The sequence below is a fragment of the Nematostella vectensis genome, chromosome 9 (genome assembly GCF_932526225.1).
Source record: "Nematostella vectensis chromosome 9, jaNemVect1.1, whole genome shotgun sequence".
Classification (NCBI taxonomy): Eukaryota; Metazoa; Cnidaria; class Anthozoa; order Actiniaria; family Edwardsiidae; genus Nematostella; species Nematostella vectensis.
The window spans coordinates 15614727-15626820 of NC_064042.1; the positions used below are offsets into that span (position 1 = coordinate 15614727).

Sequence of the window (12094 nt, forward strand, 5' to 3'; positions counted from 1 at the left end):
ATCTCCGTGAGCAAACCTACGATAGGACTTATTTTTCGCATAAGTCGGGCAAATCAACACAATGTATTCAAACACATTGCGGAACGGTCCTCGGAGCTGTTCCGTGAGGTACTTTGTCTTCCCACAATTAGTAGGTCCTGTGATAATACAATGAAAAGGAACTTTTCCCCGTAATTCTTCCATTCTTTTTGTATTATCACACAAGTCTTTTTTAATACATGATTGCTCTCAAATTCGAGTTCATAACCTCCATCAACGCGTCGGCTACTACAAACATGTAGAAGGTGATATTCCCCGTTCCTCCAACTTTTCGTTTCATCTCGAGTTTTACTCCGTCCCGCGTATTGTTCAAGACCAGACCTCCTCCGTGAATGCTGTTATCTGGGTGTGCCCTCAAGTCGATCCACAGAGCAAACTTGTTATTAGCGTAAAAATCCTTTTGCTTAACACCCTCTCTACCGAAACGTTTCTTTACCGACTCCCAGAGGTCCGGCGGTGTCATCCCCTTGGAGTAGAGACGGTTTGGCATGCCATCCACATTAATGTTGATCGATGTGATACTTGGATTGACAAACTTTTAGGAATCTCTTGTTCCTCCGGTGTAGCTCTCTGTGAACAGACACAATATCCCTGTCATTGACCTCCTCGGCAGATTAATGTGCTCGTTTATGACACTATCATTAGGTTTGGAAATGGTGAACGTTTTGTGGAGAATGACGTTCTCGTAAAAGAATCCTCTACCAACCTGATAAGCCGACAACGCCTCACGAGCCAAGTATTCACTTGAGATGCAAGCATATTCCAACTCGAGGTTTGTGATGGTGTACGTTGGAGTCTTGACCGTGTCAGCATAAACAACGACGTCGGAAACTGGGGCTAGAGTAATTTCAAAGGTTAGCGGATGAGGTAACGCCTTTGGATAAAAGGCCCCATGCTCGCTGAGAATAGGATGGTCGAGTGGAATGCAGTACTTGGTGTTGTGAACTGTTGCAAGAGCTACTTCCTTAGCATCTGAGGTCACTTTATCACCTGCATTTGTCCTGAGCTTCCTCATGTTTTCAGAGGAGATACCTTGTTTTATTCTATCCCCACGATCTTCAGCTTGTAAGTATAAGTCGTGATAGGTTTGAAAGAGATCGTATCTTTGAGTATCCTGTAGTGTTTCTCCGCCGAAAAGAATCTTGAGCCTTGACACTAGGTTTCGACCAACGTTGTTGACGAGAGTATTATTCGCGTGTCCTGCGACGTCTAAGTCAAATAGTAAGGATACACTACCTGGAACAATCACTACATTCTCTGCAAGTTTTGGAATATTTATATAGAGGGTTTCTCCAGGACTCGCCGATGAGGGATTGAATGTAATCCGATTCAGCGACGATTCCGCTTTCAGGCCGAAGGGTTCCCGTGGGACCCTGTTTGGGTTAATTTTTTCTGATATCGCTTGTGTCATCTTTTATTTTAAGAAAAGAGAGATAATCTTTAAATGAGTAACGAAAGCAGGTTATCAAAAATATGCTATTCCACCGATGGATACTGGAAAGGGTATTCAGCTATTTCTAAGTTAGCTAGTGCCGCTAAAGTCAGTGAAGCCGAGGCTAAGAAGTGGCTTGAAAAACAGGCGTTGTGGCAGATCTACCTCCCAGCCCCAAAGTATGTCCCCAGACCGCATTGGACTGTGAATAAACCTAATCAGATTCACCAAGCCGATCTGTTGTTTATGCCCCACGATAACGTAGGCAGAAAAACCTACCGTTACGCGTTGGTCGTGATTGATATTGCCTCGAGATATAAAGATGCAGAAGCACTGACTACCAAGGATTCGAGTGGAATTGCTAAAGGGTTCGAAAAGATATACTCCAGAAAACTTAAATGGCCTCATACGGTGATTGTCGATCCGGGGACAGAATTTAGGGGAGAGGTAACGAAGATTATGAAAAAGAAGGGGGTTACCATCCAGCGAAGCGAGGCTGGGAACCATCGCGCACAGGCTTTTGTCGAACGCGCCAATAGAACACTGGCGGAGAGGTTGTTTTCTCATCAGTATGCTCAAGAAATGATTAGCGATGATCGGTCTAGAGTTTGGGTGAAACGATTGCCAGGTGTTTTGAAAACTCTGAATAGTCAGCCTATAAGAATCACCGGCAAAGAGCCCGCAAAATCTATTGCGTTGAAAGAGGTTGATATTGACCCTCCAACGTATAAGCGGCCTGTTGGACTTGATGAAGTTAGACTACCACCGGGGGTTAGAGTTAGATATCTATTAGCTCCTGGAGAAGAGGAAGGAGGTGAACGCAGACGAGCCACAGATCCTATTTGGAGTTTAAAAGTGTTTGATCTATCACGCAGTGTTGTTTCAGTTGGACAGCCTGTGTTGTACTACCTCTCTGAAGGTGCTCCAAGGAGGTCGTTCGTTAGAGAAGAACTTCAAGTCGTTCCTGAAGATACTGAGCTACCACCAGCCGCAGTTTTGAAATGACCGTGAGCGAAGGTGTGGATGCCATCGTCACAGATGATTCGCTTGTCATCCTCATGAGATAGAGCGACCTTGTTCACCGTTTCAGTGTAAACATCATGCTTATGACTTCTGATGACATTCATAAGTCTCATCTGAGGTTTCTTATCAAATAGGCAATCCTTGTAGTTATCGAAACCGATGCTCTTCTTGACGACTGCTCTCTTGACGCCCTTGCATTTCTTTAATTCTTTACCTTTATCCATCTTGTATGAGTAAAGTTTGGCTCTCAGTCCTACAAATTCTGTAATTTGCTGACCCCCAGCCTCATCTTTAAACATTCCGATGACTTTCTTGTTCACACCAACCTCAATACCGGATGGGTGACCCTTCGGAAAGTTGCTGGTGTCGAACATGGACCTCACATCCCCGCTGATGTCCTTGTAAAAGTCTTTCGTCTCGATCTCATACATCAGGCTGTCAGTATCAGTGAATAAGAGCTTTGCATCCTCACCGTACTTGGACTTGACGAAGTTGTAGTGGAAATCATACATGAGCGTCTTGCTTATATCCAGGATGGACATACCCAAGTAAACGGGTTTGTTGAAGGTTAACTTTGTCTTCTTCATGTAAATGGCGACTAGATTCTCGCAAAAGATGGTGCGATGTTGATAGTTCGGCTTTGATATGAGCTTCTTGGCCTGCTTCTCGTCCGTCACCAAGCGAATGTCCACCCTGTTCCTAATGTTCTCCATAGTCTTACCAAAGACGGAGTTGTTCATCAGCTTGAAGAAGTCCTTCTCAAAATCATTAGTCGCCTTGGCTCTCAGATCGGTGTTCAAGTCAATGTAGGGCTCCAGCCACGCAGACTCCTCAAAAGTGACACCCCTGTGAATCTTGGTGACTTTTAGCCCAAAACTCACATAAAGTCTCAGAGTCTCATGGTGGATAACGTACTTTGTCTTGTCGTTGAGGTTGGGGACCAACTTGTCCACCTTGCCTAGCCCGATAGATTCCGGGGCTAGTGGGTAGTCATTGTGTAAGTCATGTAGGTGGTGAGGGTACTCCAAGTCAACCTCCAGAATGCATGGGCGGTCTCTCCAACCTGACAGCTCTTGGTCACCCATCCACCTGAAACCATGAGTCGGTAAAGGGTTGCTCATCGCCCAGCCATACAAATTGTTAGCATCAAGGTAGGTGATATATTTTGTGGGTAGGTTAGGGTCATACTCCTTCATGTAAGGGTTATTTGCCTCCCCATGTCTGTTGCTTATCATGGAGACACCCCCACGGATGCCCTTCTCAATCATGAGCAACATGTCATAGTCCGTTAGAAGCTCTAGCCTCACCTTGGTGGTCTTCAACGCTGCATCCCAAGCCAGCCCTGGCGCTGTGTAGTACCAAGCGGGGTCCAGACCGTAATTCTTGAGACAAACGTCTCTAAAGTTCTCGAAAACGTCAGCTAAAAGCAACACATCCGACTCTAGATACAGATTGTGGTAATCCCTCATGGTCCCCATCCCAAAGACCTCCCACACTCTCCGCGCGTGCAGGTGATCCTCCTCCGATATGTCGGTGCCGTTGAGTTTGGAGTGGAATGCCTCTCTCTGTGGGAGCTGTGTTGCGTCGAGCTTGCTAAAGCCGTCGAACCAGTCGTAAGGGAAAACACCCTTCCTCAACAACAGCTGGAGCTCCTCCCCCTCATAGTACTCCGCCAGGTTTTTGAAGCACTCCCTTGACATATTACCCACTAGACTGTCGAGACTGGCCGACATAAACCTGAAACTGTCGATAAATCTGATATCACGTTTAACATCGATCTTGTTACCCCTCTTGTTCGTGAAACTGTCGACTACAATCTGTTTTGTGAAAGAAATATACTTTTCCTCGTTATTAGGTATACAGTTTATTTTACCTTCCGATGTACCAAGGTTCTTGATAAATAGATGGCTGTCGTACCCAGACAGATTGTGAAAGATAACAGGAAAGAACTTTGGAATTTTGTGATCTAAGTTGCACGCGTTGTGAGCAGCACCTCTGTACTTCCCTGTAAGGTGGCAATGATCCAAAACCTTGTCTTCCCCTAATTCACCCTCACAAATGTGGCAGTGAGTGGCGTCGTTATAGGCGATTTTGTCCTTCGGAGTCATTTTTACCTTCTTAGGGAACCTGAACTTATCGTAAATTTTCTCAATGTCTGACTCCAAAGACTCTACGAAAAGCTGTGGGATATCTTCGTCTGGAGATTCAGCTGTGTATCGTACAAGCTCGGATGGGGATATATCTCCGTCGAAACACTTGATGAGATAGCAGAAACCAGACGGTTTGTGCTTCTGGTATTGCTTAGTGAAGCTTTTACTCCCATCTGGGGAGCATGTGTCTATATTCTCTGTGAAGCTCTCAAAGTCGGCATAGACAACAAAGGGGACACGCATTTTTCTGTTGTAGTTTTTGAATTTAATGTGGGGTAGGTTTCCATCCTTATCTATCTTAGGCATCTCTATTCCAACCGCTTCATGATTACCGCAGCATTCAGAATGTTTTTCTAACGATTGTTTGCACCGAAACGAGTTCAGACATCTACAGCATAAAAAACGAGTATGATGAAACTCATCAATTTGAGTAGATACTAACCTCATCATATTCTTTATCCAGCAGTAATGATTCGTCTCATCATCCGAGATGAGAAGTAAGTTGATTGCATTATCTGGATCCTTCTCGCTGATTCTCAATGGATATACTTTGGTTTCGTATCCATACACATTAACCGTATACTGGTTCTGTTTCTCAAACTTGTCAATCTGTTTTAGTGAGACGGGGAACTCTATCCCTGACCAGTCGAATTTCTCAGAGTTCTCTATCATTTGTTTACTGAGCCTTTGAGGATCTTTCTCCCTAGGATACACAGCAGAGGTTACTGCCCACTTGAAACATTCGTGATCATTCTCGTTCTTAACATTGATGATCGCCTTCTTGGACGCTAGTTTCGGCGGCAGCGGAATATAGGAAGACCCAGAAAGCGGTTCAAAGGGATCGATGTTGATGTCGAAGTATTCCACCTGGTCGAATTGCCACCCGGAGCTTTGCTTTCGGAATTGCTCAACTAATCCGAGTAAATAATTTGTCGTCGTATCGAACAAGTTGGAGAAATAGGTCGACTCTGTTACAGTTTCGGGCTTTTCTGTATGAAAATATCCCAGTTCTTCGTCGATCTGGGCGGTGGCTGGGTCCTCTTTGATAAACCTACAGGTAAAGATGAACTTTACTTTGATAGGCTTCTTTTGTCGGTTGATGAGCTCTAGGACTTTTGGTTTGATATTAGCGATGAATGTCTTTGGGTCGTACCCTTCCTGCCCAGCTATTCCGTGGGTCTTAAGATACCCCTTCAATGCTGTCCGTTGTTCTTTGGGTGTGAAGCGACCTTCTGTCCCCTCGGATATACGCTTAATCTTTTCCTTCAGACGTTTGACTCGTTTATCTACAGTCTTTTTGACGGGCTCAGGGACATAAGATTGTATCCAGTCCGCAAACTCGTTTAACTCCCTCTTGATTGAGTTGACCGCCCTGTTCGCGAAATGCTTGAGTGGGCGGACGTGGGAATTTCGTGTGGGCTGGGTGGGTTTGAGAATGGGGACATTAATCTCAGGCACCGGCTCGTCCTCCGCCCGGTAGTGGCAGCCCTTTGAGAAGTTTAGCCGGAGGGGTTTGTGGTGGCGCGTTGGTCAGCGCTTCGACGAGTCCGGCTTTTAGCATCCAATAATACCTGGGGATACCCCGCTCCTTGGCAAGGGCTTTTAGATCTCTCACGGTGAGGGCTTTCAGATCTTTCACCGTTTGTTCCTCCATTTTATTAAACTGTTCATGTCTTTAAGCCACTTTTCAAAAGCTTTTTAGATGTGAAGCCGAGAGGCTAGCCCCCCGAGCTCCCCCAGGTGGGGTCTAAAGTCTCCGCACACCCCCGCCAAGCCTTGAAAGAGATCTTTAGCAAACTCGCGCACGCTGATAAGACGGAGCAGGACGCCCGCGCGCATGCGCAGACCGCGATCAAAAAAACTTTTGCGCGATCGATCAAATTTTGCGCCAGCTGCGTCACGTGACAAAATGATTGACAGGTGGGTGTGGCTGTCACGTGACAAAATGAAAAATGATTGAAATGAAAAATGATTGAAATGAAAAATGATTAAATGAAAAATGATTAAATGAAAAATGATCAAATGAAAAATGATTAAATGAAAAATGATTAAATGAAAAATGATTAAATGAAAAATGATCAAATGAAAAATGATTAAATGAAAAATGATTAAATGAAAAATGATTAAATGAAAAATGGCGATCAAAAAAACTTTTGCGCGGACGATCAAATTTTGCGCCAGCTGCGCCAAAACACTACTACTCTAGCTTTGTGTTATTATTCTTGTTGGTACCTCTCCGTTAAAATTATTTTCGGAAATAAGACAACAACAACTCGTTTACTAAAATAATATTTATTCAAAAGCTTATTTGATATAAAACTACCTATAATAGTTACCTGAAAATTGCGTTCATTGATTATTAAATTTGTAAAAAGCATACAAAATTATATAAAAATTTCATTGCGATTTAATGATTAATATTTAAATTTCTACAGAGCAAACGCCATTCAAGACTTGAGAAGATTCCATAGCATGAATGCTTGCAATTCTGTCATAAGGGGGGGAGGGGCAGGGAAATAGACACGTGATTCTCACCAGTTTCCCGTCATTTTCCTCTACGTTCTATCACACTCGAATTACTTTCTAACCAATCATCTTGACGGCGCTGTCACGAACGGGTAGTAGGAATAGGGTTCAGGGTAGAAATGAAAACAGTGCATGGTCCGCCCTGTACAAATTCGAACCCCTAGTAGGATTGGGTGTGCAATTATAGACTCTGATTTTGGTCGTGCCAAGATAGCTCGTAAACAGATCAAGGAAAAATAGAGGGTTGACATCTAGGGGCAAGGGAGAACTTGCGAAGGGATAATAATTTTCAGGGTGTGGTCCACCCCTCACCCCTCAGTCCAGCCCGGGGCGGGCATATACAGCTTGTAAATCCTATACAGCCTATGCTTATACACATACTTGTACATTATACACATCCACTCATCTAGTAAAAAATGTCCAAAAATAGCTCTACAAAAAATATATTTCCTTACATCAGGGACTCATTGCTAAAAAGATAAAAAGCCTTATAAAACTTCTAAAAAATTTAAGAAAGTTTGTCGTTCGTTGCTATATAGGACCGAAAGGTGAGTCCACGCCCACTCGGCTTAGACCTCGCTCGCCATGTTGTACCCCTCGGAGGCGAGGTTACCGTACTGCGGCTCGGGATCTTGGCGCATCCCTCCCACCACGACCGCGTAATCAGTCTCTTCTTGAGGCTCACGTGACGGGCGGGTGAGGGTTTCTCTGCCATCCGGGTAGTCTGTGTGGTCAAGTTCCGCGTAAATGAGGCCACCAGGGGGCTGGGGGGAGTAGTGCGTGAGTTTAGGTTAGGAAGCACCAACTTGTTAATATAAAATATATATTGTGATTATTGAAAATAACGAGAGGTATACACGGATAATCTGTGTTGTCGCCCGCAGTGCTTCATGGGTATCAAATAAATAATAAAATAAGAGTAAATAAAAATACACTCATCACATAAACACAACACAAAATAAGCTTTATAGGAATTATTCATTTATTGTTTAGATAGGATAGCGCAACTCGCGTTCTCAATCTAAATTCCCTTGCGTTGCTCTTGCTTCCTAGTGGGAATCAGCGTTATTGAATGGGATCCCTGTGTTAATTAATGGCTCCGGTAGCCCATACTACAGTAATTGCTCGAATAAGCGCCCAGCTTGCCTAAACGTGTTCATTCGACAATAGCCTGCGTAGCGGCTCAAGGGAGAGGGGCGGGGGGGGAGAGGGGGCGAGAGAAGACAAAGCAAGCGCGCGGCCGAGGGCTAATACGACGAGTGTGACTGCACGCTAGAGGGAAAGTATCGAAAGCCGTCAGTACCACCCGCCCATTAGTTTATCATTAAAAGCATGTTTTGCTAGGGTTGCGGAATTTTGTTTGCACGTCGTTATAAGAACACTTTTATCTAGAGACAAAACGGATTTTGAAATAAGCGCCATCCCCGAATAGGAGCCTCACCAGGTATATAAAAAATTAAATAGGCACCGCAGCGCTTATTCCAGCAATTCATGCAATGGTTTTGAGAGTTCTCTGGGCCACTTGAAGTGCGCTGCTTACGTAACGATACCATGATGCACCATTGCTTACCGGTTTCTTTTTCTTCGCTTCCTTGTTGACCTGTGCGTACTGCGGGAGCTCGTCAGCGGCAGAACTCCTTTGGTCATGCGCACTGGGTCTGTCGGGTATCGCATACTGCTCCTGGCCCTCCGTATCATAATGACTAAGATGGGAATAAAAACAGTTCAGATTTAAATCTACACATGTTGCTAGCTTTATTTTTTGTACATTTATAGCCGAATTCTTGCAGAATTTACTTTTAAGACTAATTTATTTCAGTATATTTTTAGATTAATAATTTTAGTACAGTTTCTTATAAGCTTAATTTTAGTACATATATAATATATAGCTGTAGTAAAGGGCATTAGATCGTATCAAGAATTCATTCAGGGTGGACCACACCCTGCATCATCATCTTCTTCATCATCATCCTCATCCTCATCATTACCATTATTATTATTATCAAATACCAATTCAAGCTTTTTCAGTAAAAAAAAAAATACATATCTGTATTTGTTTAGTAATTATATTTCTGGCCTTACTTTGGTTGGCTTCGAGTCTTGGGTCCTGAAATTCAAAAAGTATGTTAGTCTCAAGAGCCACCAGCAGTGACATGCCCCCAAAATACAAAACTACACAGAAGGGGAACATAGATAGGAAAGAGGGGGGAAAGATAGATAGATAGAAGAGAAGCAAAGATAGATAAGAGAGGAACAAAGATAGAAATGAGCGGAAAAAGATAGATACAGTAGGAACCAAATAATTCGAAATCGGTTTTATCGAACTCCTCGCTAACTCAAACTAACGTCAAGTTGGCTAGGGACTAATTCCCAGTCTCCAGAACCGGGATCCACGGGCAACCCTTGACTGCTATGGGTGGCCAAGGCTAGTAGCGCTCAGGCCTCACACGTTCGCCTTTTATTCGGCATTTGACCGTCGCACTTTCGTGTGTTTTGGTAAGACAACCTCGGAAACCTGGGCCTTCTTTAGCCATTAGTGTTTCCTTTACCTGAGCTACCAGGCCTTTTCTTTCTTCGCCATAAAATCAAAGCCACAATCACCACGGCAACGGCCAGTACACAAGCTATCACTGCGCCCGCGATCACTCCAGGGTGGGTACCGCTGGTACGAGGTGCGTTGGTCGGGGGACCTGGGGCTAGGGAAGCGCAAAGGAACAATTTGTTACTAATTTTACTGAGGGGTAAATCGAACTGGAAGGGTGGGTGTTATGTGTTATTTATCAGGGGGCCCTGAGAAAGCGCGGGTACAGGTGTTATATTAAGGGGGGAGGTATGGGGGAATTTAATGCTTATTTCTCACACCGATTCACCCTTTTTTTTTGTTAAAAAGTCTAGAGCTGCCCTCTAATTCACCGAGTACTGCTCCCCCTGTACGGCACACTCACCTGTCGTGGTAGGTGGCGGCGTATTTTCTAAAACAAAAGAAAACATGATAATTACTTCCCACTTTTCACTTCACAATAACGATCAAATAGAAATTTCTCCCCTATATATCGATGTCGCCTCGATTCACGACATTACTCAGAAAGACAAAGCCCTATACAATGCATCAGGCTTTCAGAAGTCAGGCTTTCGCAAAGGACTGAGGGAAGGGTGCAAAAAGGTCACCCTTCCTTTTCCCCACCTTTCCCATTGAACCTTGTGCGCTTATCGAAGTGCTCCCCACCTTTCCCATTGAACCTTGTGCGCTTATCTAAGTGCTCACCACCTTTCCTATTGAACCTTGTGCGCTTATCTAAGTGCTCCCCACCTTTCCCATTGAACCTTGTGCGCTTCTCTAAGTGCTCCCCACCTTTCCCATTGAACCTTGTGCGCTTATCTAAGTGCTCCCCACCTTTCCCATTGAACCTTGTGCGCTTATCTAAGTGCTCCCCACCTTTCCCATTGAACCTTGTGCGCTTATATAAGTGCGCCCCACCTTTCCCATTGAACCTTGTGCGCTTCTCTAAGTGCGCCCCACCTTTCCCATTGAACCTTGTGCGCTTATCTAAGTGCTCCCCACCTTTCCCATTGAACCTTGTGCGCTTATATAAGTGCGCCCCACCTTTCCCATTGAACCTTGTGCGCTTATCTAAGTGCGCCCCACCTTTCCCATTGAACCTTGTGCGCTTATCTAAGTGCTCCCCACCTTTCCCATTGAACCTTGTGCACTTATCTAAGTGCTCCCCACCTTTCCCATTGAACCTTGTGCGCTTATCTAAGTGCTCCCCACCTTTCCTATTGAACCTTGTGCGCTTATCTAAGTGCTCCCCACCTTTCCCATTGAACCTTGTGCGCTTATCTAAGTGCGCCCCACCTTTCCCATTGAACCTTGTGCGCTTATCTAAGTGCTCCCCACCTTTCCCATTGAACCTTGTGCGCTTATCTAAGTGCTCACCACCTTTCCTATTGAACCTTGTGCGCTTATCTAAGTGCGCCCCACCATTCCCATTGAACCTTGTGCGCTTCTCTAAGTGCTCCCCACCTTTCCCATTGAACCTTGTGCGCTTATCTAAGTGCTCCCCACCTTTCCCATTGAACCTTGTGCGCTTATATAAGTGCGCCCCACCTTTCCCATTGAACCTTGTGCGCTTATCTAAGTGCGCCCCACCTTTCCCATTGAACCTTGTGCGCTTATCTAAGTGCTCCCCACCTTTCCCATTGAACCTTGTGCACTTATCTAAGTGCTCACCACCTTTCCTATTGAACCTTGTGCGCTTATCTAAGTGCTCCCCACCTTGCCCATTGAACCTTGTGCACTTATCTAAGTACTCCCCACCTTTCCCATTGAACCTTGTGCACTTATCTAAGTGCGCCCCACCTTTCCCATTGAACCTTGTGCGCTTATCTAAGTGCTCCCCACCTTGCCCATTGAACCTTGTGCGCTTATCTAAGTGCTCACCACCTTTCCCATTGAACCTTGTGCGCTTATCTAAGTGCTCCCCACCTTTCCCATTGAACCTTGTGCGCTTATCTAAGTGCTCCCCACCTTTCCCATTGAACCTTGTGCGCTTATCTAAGTGCTCCCCACCTTTCCCATTGAACCTTGTGCGCTTATCTAAGTGCGCCACTGGGCTCGAGGTAGATATCGATGGGAGAAAAATTATTAGGAAAGAAAAATTCACAGTTATATATTTTAGACCGCAATAAGGTAATACTACAACCCGTCTTGTTGACGGCAGCAGACTGCCCCAAGCAGAGACCAAAAAGGGTCATTACTCAGAGAAGAGGCGTGACATGACTCAAAACAACCGGATAGGGTTGCATGAAAACATGACCTCATATGTCTTTTCTGTTTATGATACTTGATGTTATTTGGTCCACTATAATATCTTTATATCTATGCATTGAGCAAGTTCCGATCGAAACTGAAATTACATCAGAA

At 44.7% G+C, this 12094-nt stretch overlaps 1 protein-coding gene across 1 annotated transcript; it reads right to left on the bottom strand.

Annotated features, from left to right (window-relative positions):
* Positions 1 to 2424: 2424 nt before the first annotated feature.
* Positions 2425 to 6298, bottom strand: LOC125572432. Its single transcript, XM_048732936.1, has 5 exons — positions 6216 to 6298; positions 5087 to 6016; positions 4609 to 5032; positions 3683 to 4311; positions 2425 to 3583 (listed from the first exon to the last, which is right to left on the bottom strand). Exons 1-5 carry the CDS (start codon positions 6296 to 6298, stop codon positions 2425 to 2427), a joined length of 3225 nt encoding a protein of 1074 aa, XP_048588893.1.
* Between the last annotated feature and the right edge of the window lie 5796 nt (positions 6299 to 12094).

What these genes read in the sequence shown, in the direction of transcription:
- LOC125572432 (XM_048732936.1), bottom strand. Translation starts at nt 6,298, where the DNA reads ATGGAGGAACAAACGGTGAAAGATCTGAAAGCCCTCACCGTGAGAGAT. An exon ending in TGGATAAAGAATATGATGAG is followed by an intron (nt 5,033 to 5,086) that starts GTTAGTATCTAC and finishes TTTATGCTGTAG; the next exon opens with ATGTCTGAACTCGTTTCGGT. An exon ending in AGTTCAGGTTCCCTAAGAAG is followed by an intron (nt 4,312 to 4,608) that starts GTAAAAATGACT and finishes TTCACAAAACAG; the next exon opens with ATTGTAGTCGACAGTTTCAC.